Genomic DNA, 15,238 nt, shown 5'->3' on the forward strand with positions numbered 1-15,238 from the left:
AGTGATAAACAAAATTAAAAAAATATAAACAAAAATAAATTTTTCTTGGCATTATTATTAATTCGATACACACGTTTATCCTTATTTCTAGATATTTTGATAGATATAAAGTATTACATATAAAGTAGTAAAATGAAAAGCGAAAATCTTGTAAATTAATTTTTACTTGATAAATTGATGAAAATGAGGTTTTTACAGCACAGTCATTTTATTATAATATATTTATATTTATATATACGTCTTAACAGCATATGTTTTCTATATGAATGGATGTATGCCTGTATAGAGCGTTTACACACTTTTTGCACTCCTTTCTAAGGACAACAAATATTACAGTATACATTATTAATGATAATGTCTATGAATCAAGAATGATTTGTAATGGGCTTACGCAATTTCAATGAGCTGTATTATTACGTCGCCCGCGTCTCTTTCGAGTTCCACCAGAAGGACGATTTGAAGAGGTCCATTGTTCATAAAAACGTTCCGCTTCTAACCATTCTTGATATTTGTACCACCATTCTTCCCACTTTATGTAGTCATCTAAAGTAAGATCTCGTAGATATCCTCTTGCTTTATAATAATCATATCTAACACGAACATCATCCCAACATTCTAGACCTCTTGGACCTTGTGCTAAAAGTGATTCAGGATAATGTCCTGGTGGTGGAGAATCGTATCCCAGTCTTGCAATTCTTTCTTCACCCTCTATTACAACTTTCATCGCATTTTCTCCATCTTTCGTGATGCGCATATTTTCCATGTCCCTACGATCGACACTCCATTGTGCCATTTTACCAAATCTAAGAAAAAGGAACAGTTTTTTGTTATTATAAGATCTTTATCTTTTTCAAATATATGTATTGTGTTGTTAAACTGATGTTTTAAATTTTACAACATATTAATAGTTAAATCATACCGCTCTGATAATGTCATTTTAGGTGGACCCACATGTGATGTTGTGGAAGAACTATCACTGTCTTCACTAGGTGAGGACTCAGGAGGTGGCCTAATCATTTGAGTTGTTCCATGACTTGAATGAGTTTTTTCTACCTTTACAGGTTTACGCATCTGTACAAGTTTCATAGTTATATATTGAAATATAAGAGAGATGTATAAAAAACGAAAAAGATTAAAAATGTAGACAGAAGTATATTAATTTAAAACCAGAACTCATAATTAGTTATGAACAAAGTATGTTTTACCAATGGAATCGGATCTGGAACTCTTGGATCTTCTGGGATTCTAGTATGATGTTTTTCTTTACGCCGGACCTTGGTTTCTTTTTCTTTAATTGTCTTATAGTCCTTTTGATGACGTGGTGGAGGCTGTGGTGTGGGCGGGGGTGTACGTGGACGTGGTAAAGGAGGTGATCTTGGTCTAGTACGAGCTGGTATTACTCGTGAACTTGATGGTACTATTTCTTTTGGATGTGCTCGAGCTCGAACTGGTGTGAGTGATCTTGAACGTGAAGGAGAGGGTTGAGCGATACGTCGCCTTTCCTTTGGTGAACAGACACTGCATGATCGATCAGAACAAGTACTTCCTGTGCTTGGACTGCGCGTAGGTCGTCCTCTGGTATGTGATCTATCGCGAGGTGACCGTGGGCTTCTAGTTCGAGGACTACGTGGTCTTGGTATATGGGGACTTCGAGGTCTGGGACTTCTTGGACTTCGAGGATGTCCTCTACTAGGTTCTCCGCTTGCTGTGCCACCGACATATAATTCCTTATATCCACTGTGTCTCCATCTATTTGGATCGCGTTCCTCTACTTCCAAAAGCTTTTTATTCCAATAACTTGACTGAGATTCACGAGCTTTTCGCATTACGCTATCTAATTCTCTCCGTTTTCCTGGATTTTCGCCATGTGGTCTGGGTTGTGATACATTGGTATCCATCCGTAACTTACTAGAACTGCTACCACTACCGCTACCTCCTCTTCGCCTATCATAGTCTCGTGACATTCCTCAAACAAAATGTACTACATTTGACACTTGTAATTACTCCACATGTAAACAACTATCATTTTTACAATTACTTTAAGTATAGTTATTTATATAGGGTGATTCATAAATTCATATCGATATTTCAAGGGTAATACCTATGTACTTTAGTTTGAAAGTTATAAATGATTACAGAAAATGTTTAAAGTATCTGTCTCATGCCTCAACACGTGTTATTGCCTTAATGTTGTCTATATATACAGCTGAAGTATATTTTGCTTTTGTAAAATTTACAAATAATTTTTATTTTTCTGTTTCTAGAAAACATTAATGAAGTAGGGAAAATAAAATATTGACTGCCTGAAATTCTATCTGATTCATATTGATTAATATTGTTTGTAAGTTTTAACTAATATCAAGGCATGTCTTAGCTATGTATATAGTAATGCTAAAGCATATATTAACGTGTATTAAGCCATGAGGCTAACATATTGAACATTTTTTTAATCAACCATAATTTGAAAACTAAGGATATAGGACATATGTTCATATGACGTTTTTTATTTATTGTGATGTGTAGATCCATCTCGTGAAGTACTAGCATGTATTTATGAACACTCTGCATATTTCATGAATTTTCTATTCTTAAATAGACACATACCTGATAGAAATGTTATAATAAAAGATATAGGAGGAGCGAAAAGCTGGTGATCCAAACTCCTGCGAGAGCAGTCAACACGTTAATTTTCAATACATGATAGAATGCCCATAAAGATGATAATACGTTGGACTAATTCGCCATGAGATCGTTAGAAGAACCAGTATCATTCGTCCTTTGGGTCGACTGGCCTATGTAAAAAATTCTACATGTCACAAATGGGTATCATCTGGAGTGGTGAAGCAGTGGAAAAGTTAGTATATATTCCCGATCAAAAGCGTATATTTTCTCTGAGAATAAAAATTTCGCGAAAAATCCATATGTGGTACTGGACATCACCCGTCGCGAGACCTTACCATCGCCACTCTCTGCATGTCCAGAATTGTAGTACGCTTCGATCCACGATCCATAAATGTTGGTCGCGTGGACTTTTCAATGAGTCGAACCAAATTCAGAGATCGCCCTCGAAAGGCGTCGCGCGCGCGTGTCAAGTCGATCGTGTCCAGGTATTTTCGTGTTTTATTAACCGGACCGAACCGCGAATAGGGTATGAAGTTTATCTCGGGCATTACCCGGGTAATGCCATACCGGACGGCACTCACGTAGCCGATTACGATACACGATAAGATTACTCGCGTCAATCGTTACACCGATGGTACACACAGGTGAGAAAATACAATGAACGTCGCGGGTAGGGCTTTTTCGCCCGTTTCTTGACATCGTGAAAGATGTCATCCGCGGAACGTGTCACCTTCTCGGTACGCATCGGAGGATATCTTGTCGCGTCCGATTCGTAGCCACACCGAAACGCGGTAGCACGGAATTTGTGGCTCGAGTAACGGGTACGTCAAGGTCACGTAAAGGCCCGACTGCGCGATTTCGCGACCGGCGAAACTGTATTTTTCGCGACACCATTTCAGATATTACCCGGGTAACACCTTACTGGTGTCGTAACGGAGAACTCAAGAAGATACCTCAAGTATTGGCTTGAGGAGATAAAAAGAAAAGAAAGAGAGTGTCCGAAACCGGTATATACGCGTATAGCCTCCTTCGCTCCTTTCTTTCGTTAAAAGCGAAGGTCGGCTCTTCTCGCTTTTTCCATTTGCTGGTACACACCTTTGCACTATGTATATATATACATATATATATATTTGTTTTAACGTAGCTTCACAAAACTCTTACTCGACAGTATTGAAATAGATCTCTAACTTTTTTTGGTAGCGTTGTCTGCTATTTCGTACCGAAGCGTCAGTGGCATTCATTCGTTCGCACCCGATGGTCACTTTGAAAATCAATTGCCCACCCAGTGAGCGCTACCCGAGGAATTTCACGACATTCACCGGGCTCAAGAACCATTCGAGATAACGACACTCACTTTTCTCACCGCGGCAAATTGCAAACTTGCATTTTCTGGCACGAGAATCGGTGAATCACTTCCGCGTGACGTTTTACGAATGAAGATTGTTTAAAGAAGATTTTCCTTCTAGAGACGCACCAAATGCAAGAGGATGCATTCCAAACGAGATAAGTAACAGATGTCGCTGCAGGAATACGGTTAATCGTAAATTCCTCTCGTTACTTATAAATGATTTTTTACTTTTACATTTATGTGTATTCATTCTTTTGGAAGTTTGTATTGAATAAATATTATATATTTTTTATTTTTACCAGAATATATTTTATTACTTTCCACACGAAACAGATATAAATAAATAAACGTCGAGAAAAGTCAAGTGAATATGATTCTACTGCGCATGTTGTCTATGCTTTCTATTGGATAATTAATTTACCCATGTGCCAATGGTTTTATATGCCGTAAATTTGTATAGTATCTTTTCGAATTAAACGTATAAATATAAAAATGACAATTGCAATTGGATTTGAAGGTAGTGCAAATAAGTTAGGCATCGGAATTATTCGAGATCAAGATGTTTTATCAAATGTACGGCATACGTATATTACACCACCGGGCGAAGGTAAACTTAACCTTTCATGTGATTACTTTTGATGATATACAATGGCACACGAAACTATTTCATTTATCACAAAAAGCTTTTATAAATATATTATGTGTATTATACGAAATTTTTTGAAATTTTGTTAACACTGTAATGATACACGACTATCGCAATTATAATAGTAAAATTAGAAATCTATTCATAAATGTACATAGAAGTTACAAGATATTTATTACAAACATACACTTAAGACGTAATATATAACACAAATAGTAGTGTTAAACATACGATTAATGCTAAAGATGTTGTGACTCACTAATATATAAAATAATTGATTGCTCAAATACCTTGGCCATTTTTATAAACGATATGCTTCTAATAAATATCTTGTAACTTTTGTATACATTTTTAGATCAGTCTTGAATACCAAGCATGATAATGTTAGTGTTAATAAAATTCTAAAATGTTTTGTATAATATAAGCATAGAAAGTTTCTAAGTGTGTTTAAATACTTGCATAATGCATTGTACATAATTCAACAACATACAAAAGTAAGTGACATTTATTATTTGTTATTATTTAAAATGTTATACATAAAACGTTTTAAAGTTTGTTTTGAAAAGGATTCCTACCTCGTGAAACTGCACAACATCACAGAGAACATATCCTCAATATTTTACAAAAGGCATTGGATGAAGCTAAAATAACATTAAAAGATGTGGATGTAGTATGTTATACAAAAGGGCCAGGAATGGGTGCACCGTTAACAGTTGCTGCATTAGTAGCTAGAACTGTTGCTCAGATATATGATAAACCAATGGTTGCAGTAAATCATTGTATTGGTCATATAGAAATGGGGCGATTGATCACAGGAAGTATAAATCCAACTGTTTTATATGTTTCTGGTGGAAATACACAGATTATTGCATACTCTCGACAGAGATATCGTATTTTTGGTGAAACAATAGATATTGCTGTTGGGAACTGTTTAGATCGTTTCGCAAGATTATTAAAGCTATCAAATGATCCTAGTCCTGGTTATAATATAGAACAGTTAGCAAAGAAGTAAGTTATTTTACTAAAGTATGGTTTATTTGTTTATGTATATTAATTTCATTTATTACACATAATATAATATTATATACATAGAGGGACAAAATTAGCTCCATTACCTTATGTAGTAAAAGGGATGGATGTGTCTTTCTCAGGAATTTTAAGTTACATTGAAGAACATCTTCCCAGTTGGCTTGAGTCGAAAGAATTTACTCCAGAAGATTTATGTTTTTCTTTACAAGAAACAGTATTTGCTATGCTTATTGAAATTACTGGTATTGTTATTGCTTCTGATACAAGTACAAAATTGTATTAAATGGAACAGAGATTATATATTTAATAATATTATAGAGAGAGCAATGGCCCATGTAAAATCATTAGAAGTATTAATCGTTGGTGGTGTAGGATGTAATGAAAGGTTGCAAGAGATGATGAAAGTGATGTGTGAGGAAAGAAATGCAGTACTTCATGCCACAGACGAACGCTTTTGTATAGACAATGGTGTAATGATCGCTGTGGCTGGATTACTTCAATACAAAAGCCAAGGGCATACTCCATGGATAGAAACAACTTGTGTACAACGATATAGAACAGATGATGTATATGTTTCCTGGAGAGAATAACCTAACTTTATATACATTTTATTTCTTTGACTTTGTTTAGCTATTGTCTGAAATATTTATTATTACTGTTGTTATAAAATAGGAACAAAAAGAATATATTGTATACAGTAATAATTCAACATTTTTATTACCATTTTATATCATACATATGTCAATAAACGTTAAAATAAATGTTATGATATAGACGTAGACCTAGAACGTAGATGAGTCTGGTTGCCTTTTATTATTAGATATATTTAATTTTGAAATTTCACTGTCTACTGCTTCTTTATCACAGAACTTCTATTAATATTATTATACCTTGACGTTATTTTAATCAGCTATCTATTTCAATAAATCGATCAACTTTATTAACAAAATTTGTTATCGATTCAAATGTACCGCGTAATTGTTCTCAGCTTGATAAATTTCTTGCGCGCGCATATACCTGCGCATGCACAAACATTATACAGGTTCAAAATTGATATCGAGCTATCGTTGTGAAAAGAGAAAAGCGAGCGTCATAGGTGGAGGTCAAATTTTCATGACACGCGCGATAGACAGGGTAGCGTACGATATTCGTCGACGCAGGCGCGCGTCTGGCTGTAGTCCAAACAATATCTCCGTTGGTAGTAGTAGCAGTTATAATATTAGTAGAATTCGTATCGTCATCATTACCGGATACACGATCCAACGCTGTTAGTAGTTATGAACGTTAAGTTTCGTTTTGCTTAATCTCCATTTCTATGAAAGTTATTTTGCCAATTTTCTTTCGATATTTTTATCATTTAATAGAAAGATCCTACAATAAAGTTTTTATTCTAGAATCGTTTTTTATGAATATGAAACGGATAGAAACGCGAAATTTCTTTTTTTTCTCATTGTATCTGAGCGCGGCTATGTCACATTAACCATTTCCTAATCGATAGACGCGCGAACATCGATTGCAGCGCTTAGTGTGGAACAAGTGGCAGTACGATACCGTCGTCACTACTCGTCACTGCTCGTCACTGTTCGTCACTACTCGTCACGGTGCATTATTCGTCGTGCTACTCACGGCAAGATGTGTTACTATACCACGGTGCGCAATGTGTCTTTCCGGACGAATGGTGCCCGTGTTTAAAACAGAGGTGAGTCGCAAAAATTAGTGTACTTCTGGTTTCGTTTCTACTACCACTCCACGTCTATTTCCGTATAGGAGCTACTTCGTTATAGAATCGTACCGGTACACGTCAAATACTGTCCCCGAAATACAGACCCAGATAACTTGAATTTCTCAGCTGCTCGTCCTTGAATGTCACGAAAATCATTTGCTTCCACACTGTTTTATTATTGCTCCATTGATCTCGATTGTGTCGTGTCATATCATCACGGATACACAACATATATCGTTACTATCCGTGGAATTTGACAGTGATTTCGAATCAGATTTTTGTGTCATTAAATCCAGTTGAAAAATTGTCACATAGAACTTGCTAGCAGAATTACGTAGAATCAAAGTCTGGATGCGAAAAATATTATATGTAGCATGGAAGCAAGCCATTGTTACAAAAACTAGAAAAGAAACAGAAGACAGAAACCAGTAAGAAATATCTTGTCGCAGAATATATAAAAAAGCAAAAGAAGTATCGACTGTAATATATATTCTTTATATTATATGCTGCAAACAATTCCATTTCAATGATCACAAAAAGATGATATAAAACAAGCATGACTACTGCATAATCAGATAATTATAGTCATATTTTTGCAGCAATTTTACATATCATATCCAGCACACAATTTGGTTATATTTTATACTAGATTTATATAATTTTTGATTTTCACATTGATACGAATACTACAATTATGACAGTTGACAACACGGTACGTAGCAAGTAATTACTTTTCTTTGACCTATATAATGGAATAAAGAAACCATGCGACATTTTCAATGTGCTTGCAATGTATCGATAGGTGTAGGTTGTAAATAGTCGTTCTTTACTACTGTCCGGTAACGCTTACCATTCATCTTCACTACTGTTATCCGAGATAACCTGAACACACGATACTTCCTAATATCACTTTAGTTACACTTTATCAAGATTTTTTGAAATTACTTGCCATTACATTTCGTGCGTAAGTTTGCCTTTGTGTGTCTTTTTTTTTTTATTGCGCTATGAATTTGAATCGCTGGCGACGTTATTAAAAGCAAAGAATTCGAAATTGGCGTATCTTACGACACTTCGCGAATATTTTTGCTAGCCATACAACATCATATTGACGCGTAGCCAAGATCCAGGCCGTGCATCCAAACAATACGCGGACATGTATTTAAATAATATGGCCCCGAATTATGTATTCGGTTGCTGGCTGTGATCAACGTCTTACATAAATATTTTTCGAAGGAAAATCAGGGTTATTTACAACAGAAATAAGAGGGGGAAAATGAAAGAAGAAATGAACGTGCACGTCGACGTTATATCGATGGCTTGCTGCACGAGCACTTTATGTCCATTTTTCGTGAAACTTGAGTTTTTACACGTAACAAACGATTCTTGATTGTTTCTTTGTGTTGTATAAAAAACACATTTATATCTATTTCATAGATTTATTAAAAATAATATTTTTGTTTAATATATTTAATGTATATAGGGATATTTTCAAGCACCATGATTCTTCTGTATCAATTTGCAACTAATTTTATAGTAGCATTGATTAAGATAAGTAGAATGCGAAAAGTATCTATTTAATTATAAAGTATCATTGGGTTTTCAAAACTGTTTCTCTCGTAAACGCTAAAAGAGGACATAGAATATTTCTGCAGTATGCTACGGATACGTATGTGTATAGGAGCCAAATAACGGCGAGAAATAATAATTTAATCGATAAGAGGAACATTGAGCATAACGAGCTCTCGAAGTAAACCAGGGATGTAAGAGGGAGACTGGGTCTGGAATTATGCCACGAATAAATGCCGTGTCGTGACATTTAAAGTTGTTCTTTGTAGAGCATCACATGGATAAAGAATCGATTCGTTCGATTCCATACGGAAATCAAATCTTCTGCCAATTTTTTTAACGTTCCACGACGATGCGGAATACATAGTTTCGTTGCGATAATAAACAACTGCGAAGAGCAAAGTTTTGAAATGCTAAAGTACGCTTCGAACAGAAGAGAAGTTATCCTGAAAATCGCTACATAATCTGTGACGCTGTAATCGTATTAAATTAGACGTTCTACGTATATCGATACTTAATTTGCATTAGAACAGAACGTCATAGTCTAGGAGATTTAAAGACGTTCAGACGATCATTCAGAGATCGGAGTATTTCGTTTCGCGCAGTTGTTTCCGCCCACATGGATCGATCTGCGTAAAGTAGATACTGGAGTGTACTCCGAAAAAGCTTTTAGAGTATAGCCAACAAACAATTGCCATGGAATTGTAACAGCATGTTGTTTACCCGTGCGTTTAGTTTTTCCAAAGATCGTATTATACGCTGCTGTTCATACAGTGATCCATAAAAGTATGTGAACGCTTGTCGCAGAAATTTTTTACGATCATCTTACCTGTGCTATAGAAAACTTTTTGGTATTTTTCGTTGACGCTATACTGAGATACGACTGTTGCGATTATGTCGGAAAAATCTGAAATCAACTTGAGAATGTTACATACGAGGATCACAGGACGAAACATTATAAATTCTTGTTGAGATTTTTGATTTTAATTGTCGCCACGACCAAAGAAGAATATTTTAGTAGAAGATAATTGATAATGGAAAGAATCTGTTAGGTTCGAAGATACGGTTGACGAGGTTTTCGAAAAAGCCAGAGGTATAAACTGTTAAGGCGAACAATATTTTGGTATTTTATTTCAATATCTCCATTATTTTAATATTATGGCAAACGATACTTTTAAAGGGTGCGAAATAGATGCAAAGATTGAAAAATGTGAGTAATAATCGTGTGCTTTCTTTGTATTCCTTCTATAAAGAACATAATTGATGATTTTTTTCATTGCCCTGTTCGAAAATTATTTGGCTTATTAAAAACTGATAAAATCCTCGAACGAGATCTTATTATTGAGATAATAAAAAAGATCACAAAATATTAATTAGTATTTTAAATTAAATTAATGATTTTGAGAAAAATACTAATAATTATCGAATTATATACTTTTCAAGAAATAGCAACAGATTTGAATTAAATAGTGTCAAGTCTTTTCATATTATTTATATCTATAAAAATAAAATATTTTTATTCGGTAGATAGTCTAAGATTTTTCCACAGTAGATACATATTCTATGTACTTTAGAATTTTGGAACTGTCTTTCTTTTTTTTTTATCTCATTATTTTGATACTTCAAAACCAACTGAACATTTTGTATGCATCTAAACTTTAAAGCAATGTAATCATTAGTATATTTGAATAATGTGGATCAAGAAACAAAATTATCAGCGTTAGGTTGATCTTAATTCTAGATTGTTAACATTGGGTTACCAACGATTTATCATTAGACTGCGGATGTTTATACAAATTTATATTTTTATAAATACAATTAAAGAAATAGAACCTAAGCAAGAATTTGTTTCATCCATTAAATCATGTATCAAGTATTGTACTTTGAGTATGTTATACATTTTTACATATCTGGCGCGTTTTGTAGATTCTTGCACATTTAAATTTCCCATAAACGCACAAATATCCACGCTCTAGTAATTACTTCTGACACTAAAATTTTACATGCGATCATTTTGAATATTCGCTATTTATCGTTCCATTATTCTGATACTAGGTATTGATTGATGTATAATGTCTTTTGTATTTTTGTTGAAACATCGTGCTCAGTAAAATTTCGTAAACTGTGTTTGCCATGATTCACGAAACTATTCGAACACCCCTTAGAAACTTTTCATGCGTATATACAAATTTTTATACAAATTTGGTATGCTTTTTACACATATACTGTAGAAAATATTTTGAGATCGCGTTAGTACTGTAACAAAACATGACTATAATGATTATATTGTTAAAATTTGAGACGGATCTGAAAATGTATGTACAAGTTGCAATATATTTATTGGAAACATACACTTCGCAAACATCACCAAGATATTCGAACAGTCAATTGTTCACTATATTAATAGGCCAGAATATGTAATGAGACCATCTTTAGCATTAATTGTATGTTTAAAATTATTCACATTGTATGCTAATTTTTCACAACGTATATGTTTGCAATAAATGTCGTGTAACTTCTATACAGATTTTTGGATTGCTTCCAAATTTTACTATTATAATCGCAATAGTCGCGTCTCATTATAGTGCTAACTGAAAGGTCAACAAGTTCCGTATAGCGCACATAATACATTCATAAAAATGTTCTATGCTAAATGTTCGAGTACTTCCGTGAGTCACTGTATATTTTTAAAAACTTAGGATGCGTATGTATATAAAGTCTAATTCGTGTGCAACGTGATAAAACTAAGTTAGATTTCAAATTCATAATTATTTAAAATTATTATTTCTTTGTAATTTGATATTGGTTTACTACTCAGGATACATGCAACTGGCTAAGCTATACTCCTGAAACGATAGAACATAGAAAAAAATTTCATTAGGTAGAATCAGATTGTTCCGAATGATGTATGGCATTAATGTACATAGAATTTTGAACAATTCATTACTTATACCTCTATAATACGTTCGTCCAACGCATTAATTTTCTATTTGGAAATAACACATAATTCCGTGATGCGATACGTGTAAAAAATGTGACAAATTTTCTGCTGTTCAGATCATATTTTAATATTATAAGTATATATTGTTAAGAGTACAACATATATATAATATTAAGAGTATAACAAACTCTTTTCTGGAAAAGATAATTTCCACAGGTTTAATCAGACATTGCGACTGTTAAAATTCTTAAAATAAACTAATCGTTTCCAGAAGATTATGAAACTAAACTTATGATTTGGACTGAGTTGTAAATATTATGGCAATTGACGCAATTATAAACAATTAATCACAATTAATAAAAAAGAAGGAAGAAAGCATCGAATATAATTCACCCGAAACGATCATATTCGTCTAAAGTATGAAAAGAAAACATTTAAAAAATCATGGATATATAGTTAAAATAATTGCTAATGATCGTGACGAGATCTCGTGAGATAGTTGGAAATTTCGTAGCTTCTAGCGTTAAGCGTATTTGTGACGATGTTGGATCATCGTAGAAGTAGGAACCAATTTGCTTTCTTTTCCTCTTTTTCACCCTTGTCTTGCTTTTCTTCTTCGCTACTTGTTCCTTTGCTTATAGGAGTATAGTGGAGTCATTTATTTCTCGACAGAGAGTTATACAGATGTGTTTACTTTGCGTACGTTTACTTCGCATCTACCAATGGACTCTTAAGGTATACAGGAGAGAAAATTCCAGTAGGTGATCTCTGGTAGGATTGTAAATTAGTCACGAACGAGATCTATATTTCTGTTACAATAATTTCTGTTCATATGACGAACGTTGTCAAGGTAATTAATATATTTACCGTTCAATGAAATAATAAGATGTGCCTATAACAATTAACAGATTTTTCATGAATTTCGAGTAAAATTCTTATTTGCGTTACAAACATTTTTGTTTATGCGATGATTGCAATCGACGTAACCTACGCGTTACAATATTCAATAGAACAGAACAATTATGACAATTAAATACGTAATGATTCAATGAATCTAGGCTAAAATTCTTATTGATTTGTAATTGTAAATTTTTTCTCATTCGTAACATATTTAATTGCTATAAAAATAATTTCTATGCTAAAGTATTTAATTGAAAGTGTCTGTTTCGTTTATTTTGGAATAGTACCATTTTCACTATTTTCTACGAAAAATATGTTTCCACTATATAAGATATTATTGTCTTAGAAATATAATTCAAGGTTAAATGCGATGTGATCGTACTATTTCGTGACTGAACCAGCTTCATAGAACGTACATATAATGCCATTTCTTATCATAGATCCAATATGATATTTTTTAATACTACTATTTTATCTTAGATACGCAAACTTCTGAAGTTTTATTGTAGAATTTAATGTCCGTGTTTTTTTCGTTTCTTTAACTTTATTTCAGAGAGATTTTATTGGAATTTTTTATAATCAGCACAAGAAAGTGCCAACCAGTCTCGAACATAGTCTATTTATGATAAAAATAAAAAAGAAAATAAATTAAAGTAAGCAATCAATTCACTTGATCTATTATTGCCATTTAAAAAATAAATATTCTATATAAAGATCGAATAAATCATTTTTGTGTAATTAACACGTTCGAACAAAAAAATAAATATGTAACGTAGAACATTAAATACCGTATTTTGCATAATGTTCGAGTTATAAATAGTAAATCCAGATCATTTTACGACGTAGCGTTATTTGCTTTCAGAATTATTCTCATTCCAGTTACATTTGAACAATGCGTATCGGCTTATGTATACGACAGAGTTTGTGCATCCGATGAAGTTGACACAATGGAATAAAGAATTATTTGAAAAATATTTATTAAAGTATAGAACGAAATAAAGATTTATTTCATTTAAAAATTATTTTTTTGTCCAAGTAAATTGAGTTCGAACAACTAAAAAGGTTAAATAAGAGGATACATTATTCAAATGATCAAATATTTTATATTTCGTCTCAATATTTAATATTGTCAAGTTAAATATTTTATTTAAACAAAGTCTACACCGTACATGTAAAATGTTCCGTATTGTCTATTCCCGTAATTCCATAATACGCGTAAAACGAATTTTTTAGAATACACAAAAATATGTATTTTCTAAAATATATCAGAAATATATATCTCTCTTTTCAACTATGTTCTGCATAAATGATATTGCAGTTAAATGAATACTGTATAACGTATCTGAGAGATGATTAATAAAATGTAGCTCTTAACGAGAAGACATAATTAAAAAAATGCAGATGCTGCAGCTAAATAGATTGTTGGATAATATATTATTTAATTGCATACTTTTCAAGAAATGAGTTTTAGCCTCGTCCCTTTTAGCGAAAAGACACTAGAAATAGTTTTTTGTAACAAAACTGCTCTTCTCAATTGCAGTAAAAATAGTTGAAGATGAGTTTATATAAATAGTTTATCTCGATATTAGAATAGATGAATTCTTGTCGCAACTGATTATTTCAGTTTATAAAAGCATCTGTATAATGATTTCACATTAAATTTGTTAATAATGAAAGATTCGTTCAAATAGTCTTTGGATTTTGGAAATAAAAATATTTTTGATAATACTGCAAGTTGAATAAACTCGCGCGAGCGAGACTGTTACCAAACGCACAGTTGTTTGGAGTTGTTTGTCCTTGTTTGAACAACATATGTACATAGGTAAATGTAGCAGATACACTGACCTTCGTAAGATTTCTTTATCGTTCATAAGGTGTTTTGGTTGATTTATAATAACATTATTTGTATATTACCAAAGTACAAATTAATAATATGAATTAACAGTTTGACGACTACAAGCAATATTATTTCAGGAAACATTAATTCAAATCAAAAGATAAAATAAAAAATTACTTTATTTATATCAAAAAGTTAATAAAAAAATCTAGTAAACCAAGGCATAATTATTTCAAAATAATTATGTGTCAAATAAAATATTTTATTTGACATATTTTATTTCATAGATCTCATAGATCTATTGGTGGTTTTAATGAATAAATAAATTTCGCATGTTTTTATCTATAATTTTACAATTGAAGTAGATTTTTATACAATGGAAAATAAGGAAGTGCAAAGACTTTGTCATATATGTGTATATAACTTTGTAATTGAAATAAATGTTCATATAGCTAAAACAAAGAAACACGCGCAAAGATCTTTTCATCTATACTTTTGTAACTGAAGTAAACTCTCAGGCAGTGAAAAACAGGCAAATACAAAGATCATTTCTCTGTCTCATTTTCAATTTTATAATTGAAATACAATCCTACACAGTCAAAAATAAGCTAAGCGCCTGGATACTT

The 15,238-nt window shown here is 32.7% G+C and overlaps 3 protein-coding genes and 1 long non-coding RNA gene across 16 annotated transcripts in view; 2 read left to right on the forward strand and 2 right to left on the reverse strand.

The window, feature by feature from the left end:
- The window catches only part of LOC139986297 (uncharacterized), a 70,624-nt gene that overhangs the window by 17,063 nt on the left and 38,323 nt on the right, over positions 1 to 15,238 (reverse strand). The gene's annotated exons all lie outside the window — the stretch shown is intronic.
- On the reverse strand, positions 147 to 4,123 carry LOC139986281 (uncharacterized). 3 transcript variants are annotated; one of them, XM_072001502.1, is made up of 6 exons: positions 2,958 to 4,106; positions 2,605 to 2,792; positions 1,206 to 1,966; positions 920 to 1,071; positions 392 to 803; positions 147 to 314 (listed from the first exon to the last, which is right to left on the reverse strand). In XM_072001502.1, exons 3-5 carry the CDS (start codon positions 1,962 to 1,964, stop codon positions 398 to 400), a joined length of 1,317 nt encoding a protein of 438 aa, XP_071857603.1. In that variant the 5' UTR covers positions 1,965 to 1,966; positions 2,605 to 2,792; positions 2,958 to 4,106; the 3' UTR covers positions 147 to 314; positions 392 to 397. The 3 variants fall into 3 exon arrangements, with proteins under 3 accessions (XP_071857603.1, XP_071857602.1, XP_071857601.1); XM_072001501.1 differs by having other exon boundaries at positions 147 to 803; positions 3,977 to 4,123; XM_072001500.1 differs by having other exon boundaries at positions 147 to 803; positions 2,958 to 4,104.
- On the forward strand, positions 4,366 to 6,424 carry Tcs3 (Probable tRNA N6-adenosine threonylcarbamoyltransferase Tcs3). The gene is made up of 4 exons (XM_072001506.1): positions 4,366 to 4,577; positions 5,183 to 5,624; positions 5,709 to 5,887; positions 5,964 to 6,424. The coding sequence occupies exons 1-4, from the start codon at positions 4,463 to 4,465 to the stop codon at positions 6,233 to 6,235; spliced, it is 1,008 nt and encodes a 335-aa protein (XP_071857607.1). The 5' UTR covers positions 4,366 to 4,462; the 3' UTR covers positions 6,236 to 6,424.
- Shab (Shaker cognate b) overlaps positions 6,527 to 15,238 on the forward strand; it is a 66,748-nt gene continuing 58,036 nt past the window's right edge. For 2 of the 10 annotated variants that reach the window (XR_011799608.1, XM_072001496.1), the window contains exons 1-2: positions 6,527 to 6,912; positions 7,144 to 7,344. The gene's annotated coding sequence lies outside the window, so the exon portion shown is untranslated. The remainder of the gene's footprint in view (positions 6,913 to 7,143; positions 7,345 to 15,238) is intronic. The other 8 variants (XM_072001489.1, XM_072001487.1, XM_072001492.1 and 5 more) reach the window with 8 other exon arrangements.

Source organism: Bombus fervidus, chromosome 4 (genome assembly GCF_041682495.2).
Source record: "Bombus fervidus isolate BK054 chromosome 4, iyBomFerv1, whole genome shotgun sequence".
In the NCBI taxonomy this organism is placed as follows: domain Eukaryota; kingdom Metazoa; phylum Arthropoda; class Insecta; order Hymenoptera; family Apidae; genus Bombus; species Bombus fervidus.